General features: G+C 34.8%; 1 protein-coding gene across 1 annotated transcript in view; it reads right to left on the reverse strand.

Annotated features, from left to right (window-relative positions):
• Capza2 (capping actin protein of muscle Z-line subunit alpha 2) overlaps positions 1–21476 on the reverse strand; it is a 40283-nt gene extending 18807 nt beyond the window's left edge. The window contains exons 1-3 of the mRNA XM_005332277.5: positions 21240–21476; positions 4063–4126; positions 1160–1211 (exon numbers count right to left, since the gene is read on the reverse strand). Of these exons, the coding sequence (XP_005332334.1) occupies positions 1160–1211; positions 4063–4126; positions 21240–21278 (155 nt within the window). The 5' untranslated portion in view covers positions 21279–21476. The remainder of the gene's footprint in view (positions 1–1159; positions 1212–4062; positions 4127–21239) is intronic.
• Positions 21477–21677: the final 201 nt, after the last annotated feature.

Here is a 21677-nt window from a genome sequence, read left to right on the forward strand (position 1 = left end):
CATCTATAACAGCAATTATCATTATCTTAGACTAGATGACTTCCAAAGTCTCTCTGTTGAGAAAACTCCATGTACCCATTCATCATTCACTCAGTAGCCCCTACAACCATACAAATATTTACTGAGGTCTTATTACTATGTGCTAAGCATTCTACTAGACATAGTGACAACAAAGGTCTCCCAGCTCTTCCTATAGTTTACATCCTTTGCTATTATTCATCAGATCACATCTGATACTTTCCCTCAGCTTAGCTACACCATTTCCCTTATTTAATATCAAAATCTTATTTTAAAACATCTTTAAATAAAACTTTAAAAATTTCTTTATCTCTATAAGCCTTTGATATGCCTCTATTATTATATTTTATTTAACTTGGACTGTTATTAGACATATCTGACTCTGGAAAAATCTCTAAAAGGCTTATTTATCTTATCATCACAGTGAAGTCTGACATTCTTTTGTCTTTAAACAAAAGGCTATTTCAGGGTGTTTCAAAGTGTTCTAGATTTGACAGTAGTAAGTCTAATTTTACTTTGAATCACAGAGAGTTTGTACCCTTTAGTAAAGATGTCCTGTTAGAATCACTCTAAAGAATAACAGCCTTATTTCCTTCCCTCACAAAAAGATAAAGAGAGGGAAAAGGAAAAAAAGATTAAAAGAGATGAAGTCCAAAGATGACGCCATTAGGATTAGAATTGCCCACTTCTCTGAATCATGCAAAAATTCAGTAAACATTTATGTGTTAGAGACTATTTTCAGTATTTATAGATGAATAAAATAAACTCCCAAACCTCATAGATATAGAAATCTACTAGGGTCAAACATATAATAAAATTAAATATACATAAAAATTAAGGCAATTACCATTTCAAAAATAATTTACCAAATTTTGCAAATGTCAAAATGTAGTATCAAATGATTTATATAAGACCACTGGCCAAACATACCATAAATACAGAATTTTATATTATAGTTGAGTCTCTAAGTCCCTTTGTGATCAAAAATATTTCTCCTAGAGTCTAGTACATACATATTGCACATGTTTGAACTTGATGTACAAACACCTATGTCAGGGATTAGTGCTTACAAATCACTTTTAAAACATCTTTTCTTTCTCCAAGTCACTTTAGTTATGTTAATATAATATGAAATACTTACTGGGCTGCTCCTTCCCTGAGAAGATTATCATTATTAAGCAGTAACCGAACATCTATAAAACAAACATTATGTTTTTTATATTATTATGTTTTGTTTGAAAACTATAAGGAATGCAGATAATTTTAGTTATGTGTTAACATCCCCATCAATAGAAAGCAAGATCAAATATCACTGTAATGACCAAAAATATTCACAAAATACACACTGTGGTATTTTAACAAAATAAAACATTTTTCTTAGGAAATAGAAGAAGGAATTAAATAGAAACATATGCAATTTTGTACTCTTATTTTTAATAGTTGATACAGGAAGTTTGGAACGTATTATCAAAGAACTAGAGATAAGCTACACCAGAAAAGTGGTGTGATAAGATCTGCAGAAAAGACATGACTATGCCTCTTAACTTGACAACACAACAATCAGTTTCAAATAAATTTTCTCTATTAAAAAAAAAAAGTGATTAAGTAACAGTTTGTGACCAGAGTCCAGATGCAGATATTTCTGTTCTTTTATAGCTAATGTTCAAGGAACAAATGAATAATTATATTTTCTTTGACTAGTAAGTCAAATCATTAGATTTCCCTTTAACTGATTCTTAAGTCAGTCCTAATTTTTGACTCAACTATTATTACATAGACATTTGCCTTTTAATCATTAAAATATAAATTCAAAAATAATATTTTTATTAGGAAAATCCAAGCACTTCATAAAACATGAAAGAAAAATCATACGGTTTCACCAAAAACAAAAAGCCTTCTAGTCTAGCCTTGGTATATTTTCTTTCATTATTTTTCTCAAGTACTTGGCTCTTACATAGTTGCTATTTTAAAGTACATAAAACAATGTATCTTAATTTTTTCATTAAATGAAAATACAAAAAAATAACATATTTCACATTAAGAAACTGGTTAAATAAAAGATGAACAGGCTATAGTTATACACATTGTAAAACTGGGCAGCCATTAAGATGCTGCATAAAAAATTTAAAATACAGACATTGATAATTATGTAGATTTTTATCCCAAAAAGCAAACTGAGAAGTTCTATTAAATATGATTTCATGTTCAATATTTTAAATATAATACTTTACAACAGTGATATCTCATGATAGTTATGTCTTTTCTAGTTTTAGTGGGAAAATAATTTAAAAGTAGAATCTATTCAATCCAGTTAGTTATACTTTGAAAAAAAAAAAAAGAGCATGTTTTTAATGAGGAGAGTATAGAAGAAAGGAAAACCTAACAAGAATTCAAATAAAATAAAATTTTACTCTTAAGGAAGGAATTAGGCTATAATTCTAAGCCAGGCTACCCATTAGAACCACAGGGTAGTGGGTAGAGGCTTTAAAAAAATAGTCAAAATAAATAATAAAATAAAGATTTTGGAGCCCAAGCCCAGACCTACCAATCAGTTTTTAAGAATGAAGAAAGACCAGAAATCTATCTTTCTGTTATTCTAACGTAACCAGCCTAAGGAAATAGCATTTTGGAACTGAACTGATATTTATTACTTCATAATTCTAAAATTGTTTGCTTCTCTTGGAATCATTCTGATTCCACATTTTCAATGAAAATAAACAAATTGATATAAGATTTCTCCTTCAAATATTTAATTTCTTTTTAACTTTAAAATATCCCCTAAGTTAAAATTTATTAGATAATTCTATATCTTACTTCTACTTCAGAGCTCACTCTCCATTCTAGACCTATTTAATGCCTCATCCTAAATGCCTAAATTTATGGGAACTCAACACAGATGTATCAATTCAATGTCAATTTCAAATGAGGCTTAGAAAAGTAATTCTCAGAACTCATAAGTTCTTTTAGGACCTTCCTGATTAAAAAATATGTAGGGTCTTTAATTCAAGATAAGAACAGTATTTGACAAATCTTTCTTAAAAAGTATAATTTATTCTTGACTCTGAACTATAGGGGAGTTTGTGAGCTACTGACTTCAGTATAGTTTCACCATTATCTACTGAAGTCTCTCTTCTGCTTAGGTTCAAATGTGGCCTATAACTTTAACTCAGGAGCAGACTGTTTAAAAATATAGCTCAAAAGCCATGAGTAAATTCACCTTTAAGACATGCTGAAAAGACCAAAATATATATAAAGCGTATGTAGAAAGCATTTATATAAAGTAGGAATAATAGCATATTTATAATACTTGCTGCAACTTTCTCTTTTAACTGCGTAAGTAAAGTTTTGTGGGCTGGGGATGTGCCTCAGTGGTTCAGCATTTGCCAAGCCCACACAAAGCCTGGATTTGATCCCTAGCACCGCAAAAAAAAAAAAAAGAAAAAAAAAGTTTTGCAAGGAGCTCTCTGTAGGCCATTATTCTGGTGATTCCTACAATCTTGTCATTCTTACTGCTAAAGAACAGCTGCTCTCAAAGTCTGTATAGCAACCAGAAGATTATCTAGAATTTTAAACTTGTGATCCATAGGTAAATAATTATGAAAATGTTTGCTAATGAAGTCTAAAGAAAGGGATACTGTGAAATGATTTATAATATACAATTAAAATAACAAAACTTTTGACATGTGCTACCATCTTCTATGCATGATGAATACGGCTCCCCCCCCCCCCCGCTTTTTACTGGCTGTTTGTATTGCTCTAAAAGGTTTTTCTCAAAAAGAAATATAAAACTGTACTCCATAATTTAAAAAAAAGTTAAGATGAAAAATTCTATTGTCTTTCTTCTTTAAATGATCTATTCAACGAACATTTATTGTGTGTGTTTATAGTTTTACTTAAAACAATTTACCAAAAACGATGTTCCTTTCCCAGAATAAGGTTATATTCTACTCAGTAACTAGTATAAAGTTTATTTTATCCTTTAAAAAGGGTTAATATGTTCAAACAGAATTATCACATATATCATGTTACAAATTAAACACTCACCATTAAAAACTTCATTAAATTCTCCAGGAGGGGCATGAATGATGAATTTCGCTGCTATACGTACCTAAAATAAAAGTGAACATATAAATATACCATAGCACACATCTCTGCTAAAATGACCCAAAATCATACAAAATTATACAACTTTAAAGTTTTACTGAAAATGATAAGAAGATTTTCACAGTGATACTTCTCCACCCAAACACTTTAAAAGTAATTTCCTATTACTGTTTTAATTATCTAATATAACCACAACATAGGCTGAATGTAAATAAAATAATTCAATGAAGTTAAGGATTGATTAAAAGATGTCAACAGATAAACATTTTCTTACAGTTAATTTTATTTATTTTTAAACTAAAGTGAAAAAAAACAAGAAAATCTTTATGTGTGAAGAAATGCGCATTATGTATGCTAAAGAAATCTAACATACCTATGGATCTATAAAATCACAAATTCATGAAAATATGGAGAGAAATCAGGGAAGAAGGTTTAACAAAAAGTTTAATATGAGACCTGACTAGTTCTCAGGAAATTCTAGTTCAAAGATAAATAAGAAAAAATTTCAACAGGTGTACTGACAGGCCTATTTTAAAAGAATAAAGCCAATTTTGACAGAGTTTAAAACTTAACGAAAATGCTTCTAAGATGTTAAAGCACATGCCAGCATTACCGTTTAGTGAAGGAGCTTATTATATAAAGACTATGAAGGAGTAAAATCAAGGCAACTAGAATAGCCAAAACAATTTTGAAAAAGAACAAAACTGAGAACCACAATACAAGCATCAAGATAGTTTGGGTTTAATGAAAGGAGAGACAATTAACAGAAAAGAATTCAAAGTCCAAAAATATGTACATCTATATGCAGTGAAATGATTGCTGATAAAGGTAGCAAAGCAATTTATTGGAGGAAGGACATATTTTCAACAAATGATACTGGGATAATTAGATATTCGTGAGCAGAAGAAAAAACCTCAACCTAAACTTCATACTTTATACAAAAATTAACTTTAAGTGGATCATAGTTTTAAATGTAAAACAGAACTAAAATAAATGAAAAAAATACAACCTGAAAAAATCTTAGTGATCTAATAATCTTAGTAAAAAAATTTTAGACATAATGCCAAAATTGTGGTTTATTAAAAAAATTGATAAGCAAGAATTCACTAAAATTAGAAACTTGCTCTGTCAAGTAGTTGCACTATTAAAAGAATGAAAAAACAAGCTGCAAATTGAAATAAAAGTATAGGTACAGCATTCTTAATCTGAAAATCTGAAAAAAATTTGTATTTTATATAAAATAGTTATTTTATACATATATATGTATAAAAATATAAATGTTATATAAAATGGTAATCCATCATGGATAATTACTACACAATACTACATGATGATTATTACATAATCAAATGGGGTTTATCCCAGGAAATTAAGGGTAATCTTGCAATTTAAAATATATTTTATATAAAATATATATGAAAACTTGAAATTTTTCAAATGCTGACATGATGTCCAAGAATTTTAGATTTTGGTATTTCTGATTAGGGATGTTTAATCATTAAAGTTAATGCAAATGTCCCCAAATCCAAAAAGTATAGAAGGAAAGAAAAGGAAAGGAAAGAAATTGAAACACTTCTGGCCCCCAAACATTTCAGATAAAGGATACTCCAAGTGGTTATCAGCCAATTACATATCATATAAAAGGAATTAATTCAATACACGTAAAGTACTCTTAAGACTTAACAGTTCGAAAATAATAAGCAAAAGACTTGAAAAAATTTTCTACCAAAGATATACGTAAGACAGATAAGTGTACCAAAAACATGCTCAATATCATTTGTCATTAGGTAAATGAATAATGAAATCATAAACTACCACTACATACAAAAGAGAATGGCTAAAATTTAAAAAAAAAAGTGATAGCAACAAGTGCTGATGAGGATAAAAACCAAATGGAACTCAATACATTACTAAGGAAAGGCAAAGTTGTACAACCAGTGTAGAAAACACTTTAGAGATTTCTTACAAAGGTAAGCACATACCATAAGAAACAATGATCAATCCCACTCCGAGTATTGTTGCAAGTCATGGGCTGTGTGTGTGAGCTGGGCGCATTTGAGCATATGAGGGGACTGGTCTGGCATTACATGCTTTGGGGGCTGTGCGACACATGTGTGCCTTTCCTCTTGCTCTGCCTGTTATCCCACACAGCACCTGAGATGGGTGTGGCTTTCCAAATGTTAATCAACCTGCTGACCATAAGACATCACCAAGCAAGACTCCACCCTCCAAAACCCAATCCCTTGCCTTATTTGGGTGGGATATTCTATGAATGGCTTCTCTCCAATAGGCGGGTTTCAGGTGTGCTCTCTCTCTCTCTCTTGCCTCTTGTCTCCCTTACTCCCCTTTCCTTCTAGCATGGGAGCTGAAACCTGAGGTCTCAGAGCTGTCCCTGAACCCCCAAAAAGGTATTTCTCTGTGTGGTTTTTAGTTGCCAGCCCAGAAGCTGGCAACAAAGTATCTTCCCTACAGAATTAAAAGCTCACATTCATGCAAAAATTTATTCATAATTGCTCAAAACTAGAAACATTTTATAATCCAAATATCCATAAAATGGGTAAATGTACCAATTTACTGGTACATCTACACAACAGAATACTACTTAATAATAACAGGGAACTATTAATACTTGCAACAACTGGAATGAATCTCAAAAGCATTGTGCTGAGTGAAATAAACCAATCTCAAAAGGTTATGTAGTCATAGTATAGGATTCCATTTTTATAATAATTTCAAATAAACAATATTACAGATACTTCTCAACTTACAATGGGGGTATGCCTTCAATAAACTCATTTTAGATAGCACTTTTTGTGTAATAGCATAGACCACAAGTGATAATAAAGTATGTTGGAAATACAAGATATATTCAAAGTAATATCATAAATATTAGTAAACCATATGAGCACTAAGAAAAAAATAATTTCTGCCCATCAGATGTCTGAGGTTACACTAAAGTATTATAAAAGTTATTACTCAAACTTTTTTGGGGTGATTTTTCTTACTAAATTTTAAAACAACAACAAAAAAGAGCATTCTACAATTCATGCAACAAATCAGTGATAGTAAAAGTAACCTATAGAATAAAATAAGAATCTGTGAGTCAATACTGACCTAACAAAATAAATGAGCAAATAGGGGAAATAGAAGGCTCTTCATTACAGCAGAATGCCAATTAACAATTGTAGAAGGAATGTATGAATAAGAAAATCACTTTGAGTAATCAACCACCTTAGTAATTCTGGTAGGCCAAAATCAATGGATGCCAAATTTGTAGGCAAAATTATAAAACTACAACAGGATATTTACATGGTTTGTAAGCATCTTTCAAAGTCTTAACTACAAAGGAATAAATACTAATTTTATATTGAGATGTACTGCAACCACATCTTTACAAAGTAATCAAAGGAATCAATAGTAATAAGAAAAACAGACATTATTTGCTTTCTGAGATACACAGAGAACACATTAATTCTGTGAAACTCCTGCAGAAAATTCATCAGGAAAACAATCAGGAAACATCAAACAAATCAAAATGAGGGGCAGTCTACAAAATAACTAGTCTGAACTCTTCAAAAGAGTTAAGGTCACAAAAGAAAAACAATGCTGAAAAACTGCTCCAGATTAAAGACGAGAGACAATACACAAAATTCAATTAGATTCTGGTTTGAGTTCTATATCAAAAGAGGAGGAGGAGAGGGGAAAAGAAAATGAAAGGAAGAAAAAGAAAACATTAGTAATTACAGTGATAATAGGATCTGTAGATTTATATAATAGTATTGTCTAAATGTTTAAATTCTCAAAAGTTTAATAACTGTCCTGTAGTTATATAAAATAATGCCCTAAACAATAAAGTATTTATAGATTAGGGAAAACATTTTTTCTTCAGAAGCTGTGTAGGTTTTCTCCTTAAATTTTTCTAACTTTAGGGCTGGGGTTGTGGCTCAAGTGGTAGAATGCTAGCCTAGCACATGTGAGGCACTGGGTTTGATCCTCAGTGCCATATTAAAATAAAGGAAAGATATTGTATCCACCTAAAACTAAAAAGTAAATATTTTTAAAAACTTTCTTTTTTCTAACTTTAAACGCGTGGACAAATAAAACATTCTAGTACTAATTTGTTAAAATAACCTGTTCTCCCCCATTTGATTAAAAAACAAATCTCATATATTCCGCACTATTTTCAAAATGTGTTACTTTTTCTTCAGTCAGGAATATGAAAAACACATTACTTTTTTTTTTTTTTTTTTTGATGGTGCTGGGGATTGAACCCAAGGCCTTGTGCATGCTAGGAAAAAACTCTTATCAACTGAACTATACCCCCAGCCCTTACTACAGTTTAATAAATTTCGAAAAATCTTTCTGAAAACCATCTAAAGAATTTAATGGTCATCATTCAGGTAGCAAATCTAGAATGTTTCTTACTCAAGTAAATTCTATTTCAATTATATGAGCAGAATGAAGAAGAGATCTAGAGCTGGGCATGGTGGCACACACCTGCAATCCCAGCGGCTCGGGAGGCTGAGACGGGAGGATCATGAATTCAAAGCCAGCCTCAGCAATGGCGACGCACTAAGCAACTAAATGAGACCCTGTCTCTAAATAACAAACTAGGGCTGGGGATGTGGCTCAATGGTTCAGTAGCCCCAGGTTCAATCCTCGTTACCAAAAAGAAAAAAAGAGAGAGAGAGAGAGAGAGAGAGAAAGAGAGAAAGAGACAGACAGATGCTATCACAGTATTTAGTAGAGGTCTTGATGAACACTAAGAAAATATCAAAGTAAGTAATGTGAAAGCAAGTTAATATTCTATTTCTCTTTTTCAAAACTTATTTAAAAACTTTCATCAGTTACCTCAGTAAGTAATGAATAATTCATATTTATTTATTTTTTTAAAGAGAGAGTGAGAGAGGGGAGAGAGAGAGAGAGAGAGAGAGAGAGAGAATTTTTAATATTTATTTTTTAGTTCTCGGCAGACACAACATCTTTGTTGGTATGTGGTGCTGAGGATCGAACCCGGGCCACACGCATGCCAGGCGAGCGCGCTACCACTTGAGCCACATCCCCAGCCCAATAATTCATATTTATGCACAAAAATTCTAGTAGGGTTATTTAGACACTGCTGTAATTCTCAATGAGCCAATGTCTCTTTAAAACCAAGTCAAGCAAATTTGGATAACAGGATTCTAATTATCTGAGTTCTGGTTAATCAAAATATGATCCTATCACTTTTGTTTAAAACTATTTCAATCAATTTAAGATTTTGGAGACTTAGAAACAAATTATTTTCATATATAGAGTATATAAGAATGACTTTGTGTATTCAATTTACTGAGACAAGTGGGTGATTTTTTTCATATTTCATTTTTGTTTAATTTCCTTTTTAAAAAATTGGCTAACTTTCCAGCCCTTTTGCTTCCAGATTCCTCAAAGTTTAGCACTGATTCAGTCTGGGAAGAAAAAGAAAAACAGACAGTGTAGTCTGGGAAGAAAAAGAAAAACAGAGAGTGAGAACCCAGTGTCACATCTCAGGGCTGAGCCTGATGCCTTGCAAACAGCAAAGTCTCAAAATACAATCTCCCCTGGAGACAGGTAACGTATTGCTTCTGTCCCATGTTCAGCAGTTAGTAATTATGACCATGTGTTGAAAAAAAAACCAGTATTTCAATGAAATGAACATTTTCAGAGTTATCACTACTGGAATTCTGTGTGTACACTATTCATTTTCAAATAACCTATATTCAAAAGTGCAAAACCTTATACTAATATAAAGCAAGCATTATGGCATAATGGTTTAGAGTACTATCCCTGGAGTAAGACTGACCAGGATGGGTTTTCACCTCTACTACTCATTAGCTATGTGACCTTGCATTAATAAATAATATTAGCTACTATTATTGGCAGTAAAAGGAGTAGACAGTAAATTCACTTGCATGTTAGCTTCTTTGTGCCCTACAGTGACACAAGTGTGGCTTATGTCTATGCTTTTACGAAGTCTGCAGGGCATTCACTTTCCATATACCAATATCCCTTCCCCTTCCATTTGACCTGCTCATCTCAAACACTGGTGATAGCTACACAGGAGAAAAAGCTGAACTCCTAGCTACATGGTAACTATGTGCCACTAAAATTTGAATTTTTATCTAAGTCAAAGCAAATGACCTCTAGCCAAATATTAATTTTTTTAAACTTCATAAACCTCAATTTTATGGTATGAACTAAGGGTCTCTCAATTTTTAAAAAAGTAAACTAAGGGAAATAAAATGTGTCATTATTTCTTAATTTTTTAAAAAACCCTTGGCTCTGTTAGATTAAAATATTGCCTACAGGGGCTGGGGATGTGGCTCAAGCGGTAGCACGCTCCCCTGGCATGCGTGCGGCCAGGGTTCGATCCTCAGCACCACATACAAACAAAGATGTTGTGTCCACCGAAAACTAAAAAATAAATATTAAAATCCTCTCTCTTTTAAAAAAAAAATTGCCTACAAGTATTCTTTGACACAGCTATTATTATTATTAATTTATGGAAGTGGAAACAGTGATCCAGAATTGGGATTTAAATGAAGTCTTCAGATAAAGTCCAGGGATTTTTACATAGCTGTCTCTCAACACAGAACAGTATTCTTATGATCTGTCAAAAGACAGTCTGGGGACAAAAGAAATCTTTGGATAATCTTACTTGCTTCCATTGCTTACATTACCACCACAGGATAGCTCTCAAATCCTATTGCAGTCTCTCAAAACCAAGATCTGTTTTCCTAACTATAATTATCTATTACAAATCTTCATTTAATTGCTTCAAAGATATTTTGGACTGTTCACCCAAATCTAGTCTTTTCTGTTCTTGAAATTATTGGCACCGCCTTAAAAAAATTACTGCACATTTTCCCCTCTCTTCTACAGTCACACAATGAATGTTTCTTGCTCAAATATAACCCCCTTTTCTCACTCTATTCCATTCACATTCAGGTACTGTTGTTAGACGCTTGATATACTCCTTACAAAGATGCCCTTCAACGAGTCTCACCCCTCTCCAAAATTTACTTTCCACTTTCCCCACAGACTGATATTTTTAAATGCAAGGTCCAATGCTCCCTCCCTGCTTAAAAATCACCCAATGGTTCCCCACTGCAGCAAAATGATGCCCTTTGTATGACACACAAGGCTCTTCCAAAGCTGTAAAATCTGTTAACAGCACAAGCTCTTAAGTAAGACTGCATGGGTTCAGACTACAGCTGTTCCACTCCTTACAACCTGTATACCCTAAGCAAACAAAACTATTTCCTGTCTTACAGAAAGTGAGATAACATTCTTGGACAAGGGCTAAGCACAGAGTAAGCACTTGAACAATATCTTATTGCCTCCTTATTCTTTCTGTCATTTTCTAGCTCCTTCAATATATCCACTCTTTCTCACATCCACACAGTACGAGAACCTTACCACTCCAGTCAGTTTCTCAAACAAGGGCTCTTGTTTTTCACACCTCCATACCACTTCATGTATATGATCTGGTCACCTTTTATGTACTGTGATAAAATTGCACATAGCAGAATATCTTAACCTTTGCAAATTATCAGAAGAAATGGTCATAAAGAAAAGGAAACTCTCATAATATTAAAAATATCCTGATAAATCATTCATTATAGCAGTATTAGTGATACTTTCGATAAGAGTATTACTGAGATGTATGGTCTAAGGCCTAAAATTAAGGCCCTCTATATGTCTTAAATAGTAAGTTCCCCTCTTTGCTCTGCTTCCACAGATAAGGTCTCTAAGCCAAACAAGCTGCTTATCACAAGAAACAGACACAGTTCTTGCTTATGCCTCAGGAGTAGGCTTCTGCCAGTCCAGCGAATTACTCAAACCAATTAAGACATCCCTCAGGAACCAGGGGTCACTCCACCTTCTTGCTACTACAAAGCATACCTCCCACAGTCCATTTTTTCACTCTTCCCAAGTGCAACACCTATGTGGCCCAGCATAGTGCTGTGTCCCCTTTCACTAAGCTTTCAAGTATATGTTATTAATAAACTGCTGTCAATCTCTTTAGCAGGAAATGGAATTCTCATCAAAGTGGCTATAATTATAGAAAGCTGACCAAAAAATATATATTTATTTATTTTTTAATTTTAAAATCTTGAGCAACTGAAGAAAGAGGAGATGAAAGTACAAAAAGCAGACAACACAGCTGGGAGAATAGCACATGCCTGTAATTCCAGCAACTCTGGAGGCTGAAGCAGGAAGATTGCAAGTTTGAGACAGGCCTTAGCTACTTAGTGAGACCTTGTCTCAAAATAAAAAAATAAAAAGGGGATAGTTCAGTGGTAAAGCACAAATGGATTTAATCCCCAGTAGCAAAAAAAAAAAAAAAAAAAAGACAACATGTGCACAGGACCACATGCATATATACCACAAACAAAAGCTATCAGAAACCATGAAATTTGGAGGCAAACAGTCGTGTACTCTCCATTAGTTCAAAGGTATAGTATATGGGAAATATGTATACTAAAAACGAATGTTTATCTTAAATTCAAATGAGTCAGACATTGTATTTTATCTCAGATCACTACCTACAAGCTCTGTAATGTCCACATGTTGAACATCATGACACATGACACATCTCCTCTGTGATCTAAGAGATATTAGGGTAGGAATTTCCCAAATAAGGATGTCTGTCAGAGTCACCAGAAAAGCTTTAGGGAAAAAAACACATTCCCAAGCTCCATTCCAAACCTACCAAATCAATCTCCCAAACTAGGACCTAAAAATCTATACTTTGAATCTAAGTGATTCTGATAGGAAACCAGATACTGCACTCATGTCCTATAGGGGATTACATATGGAAAATTTGAGGTTTGATCTTACAACAGAGAAAGAAATCACAGGTTTCACTTGATTCTTAAAGAATGTGTCACTAAAAGGAGTCACTAACTTACAAACTGGTAGTAAAGTTAAAAGAGCTATTACTCACTTTTCCACTTTCTATACTGAGACTTATTTGTTTCCCACAACTCTCTAAAAATTGTTTATGCCTTGTTGAGAGTTACAAGTAAACTAAGAACAAAAAAATTTTTTTTGAACTTTATGCTATTTAAATAGGTTATGACCAAGTGATTGCTACTGAATGTATGTGTTATAAACTAATCTATTTTAATGAGTAAACTGAAGAGTGGTAATGTGTCTTAGTAAGTTTTTCTTAACAAATTTTCTTTTATAATTCTCATTTTGAATGGTAATCAAAAATAGAGCCCAAGGACTTAACCTAAATCTAGGTCATCTATTTAACTCAAAATCAATTCTTCTTTAAAGATGTTTCATCATTTATTTAAAACATTTAGAAACCCATGAACCCAAAGTAGGCTGAAATGAGAAAGAAAAGGTTATATAAACTGTTCTTTTCTTCAATTTTTTCTCTCCTTCGAATCATTTACCTCAGGGAGGAAATACCGCTAAATTTTCAGTCTTTAAAAAAAAAAAAAAAAATCCTGGGCCGGGATTGTGGCTCGGTGGCAGAGCACTTGCCTTGTATGTAAGAGACTTTGGGTTCAATCCTCAGCACCAAATAAAAACAAATGAATAAAATAAAGGTATTGTGTCCATCTACAACTAAAAATTTATTTTAAGAAAAATCCTTAAAATAAAATAGGAAAAACTGTTCTTTCTCTTTTATTTCTCTACCTAATTTTTTCAAGAATAATTTGTACTTCAGTCAACATTTATTGAGCACCTATTACAATAAGACTTAATCCCACATTGCATGTTCAAATATTCAAGTCATCTGGGAAGTATTTCTGTTGTATTTCACAAAAAAATACATTTATGGCCTCACCCATGAGTGGAGCCTGTGTGTCTATGTTCGTAGATAAAGTCTCCAGTTGATTTTACTTGCAGCCAGAATTGAAAACATCTAATCTAACATATGCTAGGAACTCTAATGGAATTACAGAGATGACTAAGACACAGGGCCTGGCTCTGAACACAGGAAATAAGAACACCAGAAAAATCTATTCTAATTGCTAAATGGTCAAACAAAGGTAGGTACAAACTGCTAAGGGAGCAGAGACAGATCAGGATACAAAAGAAGACCTGGGAAGTCTTTGGGTCTGGGTACTTAAGGATAAGTAGTTTACAATGCAGACAAGAATGACAAATCACTTCTGAAAGAGGGAAAACAAACATACTTTTCATTTTCAGACCCTGGTAATCTGCTTTTCTCCCTCCTTACTCCAAAGCCTGGTAAAACTGTTCTCTTGAATGCCACTGATGTCCCTTAGTCCACTACTTACAGAGTATGCCTTATCTACACCAGTGTTCCCATCTATAAAGTGGAAAATATAAGGTTATTCTGACAATCGAGAGCATACGTGCTAAAGTTCCTGGCATGTAGTGGATAAAATTTGTTTCCTGTCACTTTCTCTTAATTCCAAAGGTGTTTTTCAACCTCATAGTCCTTCTGGGCACTGCTCTTTCTCGAAAGCCTCTTTGCAAACTCTGACTCTGTTCTGAGTGCGCAACATTTCTACTCAAGGGTTGCTCTTACCCTTTTTGTCTCTCTTCTCCGCTGACCCCTCAAAGTCAAGTCATGATGAATTTTTCTACCCAAAAGTCTGAAACTGAAATGCTCAAAAATGTGAATTCCGACATGATGCCACAGTGGAAAATTCCACACCATGAAATTCTGTTCTAAACACAAAATTTAAAAATATGACCTTCTGGTTATATGTACACGGTATATATAAAATACACATAAATTTCATGTTTAGACTTGGGTTCCATCCCCAAGATATCTACATACAAGTATATCAAAATCAAAAAATTTGAAATCTGGATCACTTGTGATCCTAGGTATTTCTAATAAGGGACACATCCAACCTGTATTTGGTAAATGAATGAATGTAAAGGTAAACAGTTATCCCAAGTTATTTCCATTGATTTTTTTTCAAGAGAAACACTGAACATTTTAAAATGTGATAGAAAAGTTCTCAGCCATTAGAGTCATAGTTGATAAGTGTCTATGAGTAAGAATGTAAAGATTGTATATCTAACATTCAAAATAAAATCTATGAAATTCTTTTTTGAACCAAATCTATGAATGTTGTTTTTATTGGTCCTCCCACCACCCCAGTACCAAAGACTAAAACTAGGGCTTCCTGTTTTCTAGGCAAACACTCTACCACTGAGCTATATCTCTGCTCCTTTTTAGTTTTGAGACAGGGTCTCTCAACATTGCTCAGGCTAATCTTGAAGTTGTGATCCTCCTGCTTCAGCCTCCCAAGTAGTTAGGATTATGCATATGTACCACCATGCCAGGCTCTATGGTATTTTTGGAACCTGTTGGAAGAGTAGTCTTTACAAAACAAAGATCTTATTTTCTTCGATATACATAAATCTCCTGCAATAAATTATCACTTCCGGGGATTGATTAGGCTTTTGGGACAGAGTATAAAATCCAGGTCAGGTTTTGCTATTGGGCTTTTCAATCATTTTTTGGTACTCTGCTCCAAGCATTTTTATATCTGCATTATTACACTAAAATGTGATATTCTATCTATGGAGTTACCTTTATTCTATGTAAAAATGGTTCCCAAATGCACTGAAATGTACTATAAATCTGCCTTAATGTGCCAAATCTGAAAAATTCACTAATGTTATGGCTGCCACCAAGTTCCTGTCTACAGTAGATATTTGTGAAATAACAATTCTTCTACTGAAGGAAATTAGGAATGAATACATCCTAAATTAATAGTTTACTGGCTGAGTTTACCTTTTGGTTAATAGGAATACTACTAATTTTTTATTAATTATGATGAAATATAAAGGCAGCCTATATTGTTTTAACACATCAAGTTATATTGATATAACTGAAGAAAGTTATATTTGTATAGTGAAGGAAAAGTACATCAACTGCCTAAAAAGAATATTTACCATTTGAACCCTGGCCAATATCACCTGTACCTCAAAGAGCACCAGGAACTTCACTTTAAATCTTTAAATTCTATAACAATATGTAAGAATGAAAAATTTAGGCACAATAGATTTTTCCTTTCAAAACCTGACATTATATGCTATTACTACTTTTTTTTCATAAAATTTACCATTCTCTCTCTTCTTCTTCTTCTTGGTAATGGGTTATTGAACTCAGTGCTTTACCAATGAACTACATCCTCAGCCCCTGCTCTTTTTTTTTTTTTTTTAATTTTGAGACAGAGTCTTGCTAAATTATGTAGGGACTCACTAAGTTGCTGAAGCTGGCTTTGAACTTGCAATCCTCCTGCCCCAGCCTCCAGAGCTGCTGGTATTACAGGCATATGCCACCACACTTAGCTCCATTCCCTCTCTCTCCCCCTCTTTTTTTTGGGGGGTGGGAGGTACCAGGGATTGAACTCAGGGGCACTGGACCACTGAGCCACATCCACAGCCCTCATTTATATTTTATTTAGAGACAGGGTCTCACTGAGTTGCTTAGTGCCTCACTTTTGCTGAGACTGGCTTGGAACTCATGATCATCTTGCCTCAGCCTCCCAAGCCGCTGGGATTACAGGCCTGCATCACTGCAGCATTTTCTCTTAATTCTGTGAATCCATGGTTTCTATGTTCATTTACTCATTGAACTGTTCTACTTTATCACATGCTGAATAATGATAGATGCTAAAAAAATGACATTATTTCTGTACTTAGGGATTCCAAGAGAAAAGGGGAAAAAAGAACTATTAAGCAAAACTGTATTTAATATTAATGATGTGTTATAGAGTTCAGAAGAGAGATTAAATAGGCCATGTGATCTGAGCTAAATCTTGAGGGTTGAGTAAAATGTTCATCTTTCCAAAAAAAGGAGACAGACCTGAGAGCAGTAACAATACTCCAAAGGGGATGAGAAGCCAGGATCAGAGAAAAACATCTACCACTTATTAGTGTGCTACCAACATGCCAGGCACTACTGATAATCAGTTAAATGGAGAAGGCATTTACTATTATAATGTCCTCGAATTTCAGAGGAGACTGAGGCTGACATAATTCATTCAAGCTGCTACAAATGGACCAGTATTTAGATGTCTGAATGTATTGAAAATGTCAGAACAATTGAGATTAGAATGGGATACAAAGCCATTAATACTATTTAAAGAGTTGGGCTTCCCGGTAAAGGAATGGAGGATCTATCCACTAAAAATTTGAGAGTAGAGAACCAATATATTAAAGTACAGATTAGATACAGGTAGCAGAGGGGTTTAGTCTAGAAACTGCAATTAAAAACCTAACAATAACAAATATAACAGAAAGGAAACAAAAGTTGTGACACATTTCTAACCCCTCTTTTGTCCCTTTATTTTCCTTCCTTTACTGTTGTCATATTGTCACATAACAGGTACAATCAATTTCCATTCTGTATGCACAATGAAGTATTGTCACCAAATAATCTGGTCAATTGATAGGTAGTAAACCAAATATTAACACAAATGAATTAACTTTCCAAGCAAGAAATAATTTGTATAAGGCTTTTTTTTTTTTTTTTTTTTTTACAATGAAGTGGCAAAATACAGATTATAAAGTACAGGAAAAACAAAAAGTTAAAATAAAGCTGAAGTTTAAAGTCCTAGATGAATGCAACAATAGAAATAAAGAGAAAAATGAGCAGGAAAAGATAGATTTCTGCTTTCCTTTGAGTAGAGGAAAAATGAAGGAAGATTATAAATTTACTTTGAGGTAGCTCCATTTGAAAATATCTAGTTAACCATTTCCTATAAACACGTCAGCAGATTAAAATGTCAGTGCTCAGGAGAAGAGTTAGAGCTAGAGCTAAATACCTGAGACATATTTGCAAAAGCATAATAGTTGAATCTATAGGAGTGGGTTATTTGGGGGATGAGGGATGGAGAAAGGAAGAAGAAGAAAAAAGGAAGAGCTTTTCCCATCAATGACTATCTTCCTTCTGGAAAGTTTGGTAATGGTTCTTTTCTTTGTTTCTTTCTTTCTTTTTTAATTTTTTTGTTGTTGTAGATGAACAGAATGCCTTTATTTTATTTGTTAATTTTTATGTTGTGCTGAGGGTCGAACCTAGTGCCTTACATGTATTAGGCAAACGCTTTGCCGCTGAGCTACAGCCCTAGCCCGATAATGGTTCTTTTCATTTGAGTGTTACACCAAAATTTCATATTATTTCCAATTCACAAAAATGCTTTAGCATACCATATGGCTGACCCAGGAATGGAAAATGTGAATTGCTTTTTGCCTAGAGTTTCTATTACAATGTAAAAAAAAAATCTGTGGGATACAGTACAATTAATTAATTTAAAGAACTTCATTGTGCTTCTTCAGTTAAAGTTATTTCCTATTAATCCAGTTTGTTGGTTTCACAGTGGTAATCCTCAAAAAGCATCTGCATACAAGTTTTAAAAGCAAAGCTATAATTCTAGGTTAATTCCTAAAATACTTTCCACCATAGGGCATACATGAAACTATATCAGTAGCATAAAGCACTTAAATGTGTTAAAAATAAACTAACCCAACACTATTTAATGTCAGGTGTATAAAATTTTTATTTAAAAAATAAAAAAAGAAAAACTTTTTTTCTTTTTCAAAATACACTGTCGAAGGCTGGGGTTGCAGCTCAGTTTCAGAGTGCTTGCACTGCATGCATGAGGTACTGGGTTTGATCCTTAGCACCACATAAAAACAAATAAATAAAATAAAAGTATTGTGTCCATCTATAACTTAAAAAAAATTTAAAAAATACAATATAAGCTGTCAACAAATTAAAAACCAACATACAAAATCAGAAGAGTCCTAAAATCAATTTTGCTTAAGGGAGCATAAGAACAAGAACCTTAGATTTGGATTCAGACAAAATTTGCGTTTAAATTCCAACTCTGCCACTTCTTAGCTAGGTGTCCTTGGGTGAGTTACTTAAAGCTTTTAAACCTGATTTTTAAAAAATTAAGTAACAAATGTATCTGTCTAACTGAGCCAGGCATACACATGATTGCAGCACACATCTTAACAGCTTCTTTCCTTATATCTGCAATCTATAATGGAAATTTCAAAAGCTTAAAAGTATTAAAAGCTTATTTTTTGAAAATTGAAAATAAGACAGCATGAAGAGTAATACAATTTAAGTATTAGTTCAAAAATATCATCTCTAAACTCTCTCCATTTCTGATCCTAAACCCAACATCCTCCTCCCAAAAGATTAAAATACCTAAATATAAAGTGACAAGAATGTTAAAATGTCACTTAAATGGCTACTTGAATTTAACCCAAACTTTGGTCAGTGTTTTTAAGATTAGAAAATACAGTGATAAAATCTTATGTAAGTATCTATATTCTTACAAAACTTCAAATTAAAAAAAAATCAAAATTAAATTTAGACTTTTCATTCATTTACTCATAGAACATTATATTAGTAGACAAAGACAACACCTCTTCATAAAGCTTAATGTCCTGAGTGCCAGATAATATAGAATCTTCTATCTCATTTTGAAAAAAAAAATTATTTTAGGCCTTTCAACACACTGGCATGTCTATATCAACTACCATGCTGAATACACTCACCTCAGGTTTCAAGATACTTGAGATACTAATAACCACTTAAGAACCTTAGGGGAAAAAAATGACACTCTCTTTCTAAAACTTCTTAGCACTGCTTAATTTTAAGTATGTGTATGTATGTACCCACTCTTATACATTTTCAGCTACCAACTTGTGGCTCTACACATGTGAATACTGCAAAGCGACTTTGGAGGATATAGGGATCTACCTACCTATCTGGTCTTTGGATTTCAGAGAACTATACAGTACAGAAGGGGGAGAAAAAAAAAAAAAAGACTTCCAAAAATGAAGATGAGGTTGACTTCCGCAGACTCACATCAAGAAGGAAACAGAACTTTACATTCAGGTGCAAGAACACAGAATATAAAAACAGAGGGCTCTAACTGAAATCTCCTTAAGCGACTGGCATTTCCTAAACACCATAATATAACTATACATGTTTCTTATATGACTGTACTGTTTCAGAACTTAAAAAATGAAGCACTGTTAAATCAAGAGTCTGGATATCTCCAAAACTGTAGCTATCATGATATATTCATGTCAGTTACTTCTCAGTTAAAAAAAAAAAAAAGTCAAGGTCCTTTCCAGGAACTATTCAAAATCTGCAGAATTCCTCCCTTTCATCTTACCCACCTCCCGGGTATGGAGCCTTCAAAGTTGCCAAAGGAAACCGGCAAATAAAAGAGAACTACTTCAATGATAAGATTTCTAATTTTAAATGTCTTAGAACTTGAGTCGTTTATCTGGTTCCAATGCTGTCACTTCATCTAACACACAGTAAAAGGAGTTGCACCATCTCCTCTCTTTAGAAGTCCTACAAGACCGGGTGCTGCTACCAAATCGGCCCCCAGGGGGACAACTGCCATCCTGGGCAGAAAACAGATATGGGAGTGGGGGGGATCTCTATGTGAACAACTCTACTGCCTTCCAGGGAACACGGGAACTGCAAAGCTTACAGCAAAAGCCAAAAAAGAAAAAAGAAGGAAAAAAAAATAAAAAGACGGCCGTGTGTGTGTTTGGAAGGGCGGAAGGTAGAGACCTCCACGGGAAAGGAAACACCCTAGAGAATCAGGAAAGGAAGCACTTCTTTTTGGGGAGGGGAATAAGGCAGCAGAAGTGAAGGTCTGCTTCCTAAGCGATTTTTCCCCTCGCTGGGCCACACTCCCAGGCCAGGCCGCTGGGCAGGGTACTGCCCTTGGGCCGCTCCGGGCCAGGTCACAGCCCCTCCACGGTCTCCAGTCTCTAGCACAGGGCCGGGGACCTTAGGGGGTCCCCCGCGGCCGCCGCCCGCGCCCCCGCCCCCGCCCGCCGCGCAGGCCCGCGGGCGTCCGCTCGCTCCCGCTTCCTATTTTCGGAGCACACACCCTACAAGGAGCGGAGTTAGCAGGCCTGGAAGAGACCTGCCCCCGCGCGGGGCCTCGGGTGACTGACAGGGGCAGGCACTCGGGCGCAACCAGGCGGGAGGAAGGGCACCGAGCGCATAGCCAGTGCCCTTCCCTGGAGGCCAGACTCAGGGCCCATATGACGCGGTGCTGCTGGCTCCACCGGATCGGCTCCGCCGCCCCCGCTGCTCTTACCTTCTCCTCATCAGACAACTGCTCCTCCAGATCCGCCATCTTCCTTCTGGCGACAAACCGTGGCGGCGGCGGCAGCGGCCACCTGACTTCCCCCTTTCCGTGCGGTCCTCCGCGCCGCGCGCCCCCGCCAAGGGAGGGGCCCGTCGCCCAAGCTGCCGCGCACGCGCCCCTAGAGCCCCGCCTCCTCCGCCCGGCCTTCGGGGGATGGCTCGGCTGTGCGGTGCGCGTGCGCGGCGCCGGGAGGGGGCGGTGTCTGCTACCCGCCTGCTGCAGGCTTGTCAGCATCATGAATGTAGGGTTCTCTCCTAACTGATGACCAGATGGACCCAGTCTGTGATGAGTACGTTCTGAGCCTTTGATTATGTTCCCACCAAGGCCTGAACTCTGCCAGCTGAAATGTGAAAAGCTGAACCAATTTAAAACAGTTTAAATATAGGA

Source organism: Ictidomys tridecemlineatus, chromosome 2, assembly GCF_052094955.1.
Source record: "Ictidomys tridecemlineatus isolate mIctTri1 chromosome 2, mIctTri1.hap1, whole genome shotgun sequence".
In the NCBI taxonomy this organism is placed as follows: Eukaryota; Metazoa; Chordata; class Mammalia; order Rodentia; family Sciuridae; genus Ictidomys; species Ictidomys tridecemlineatus.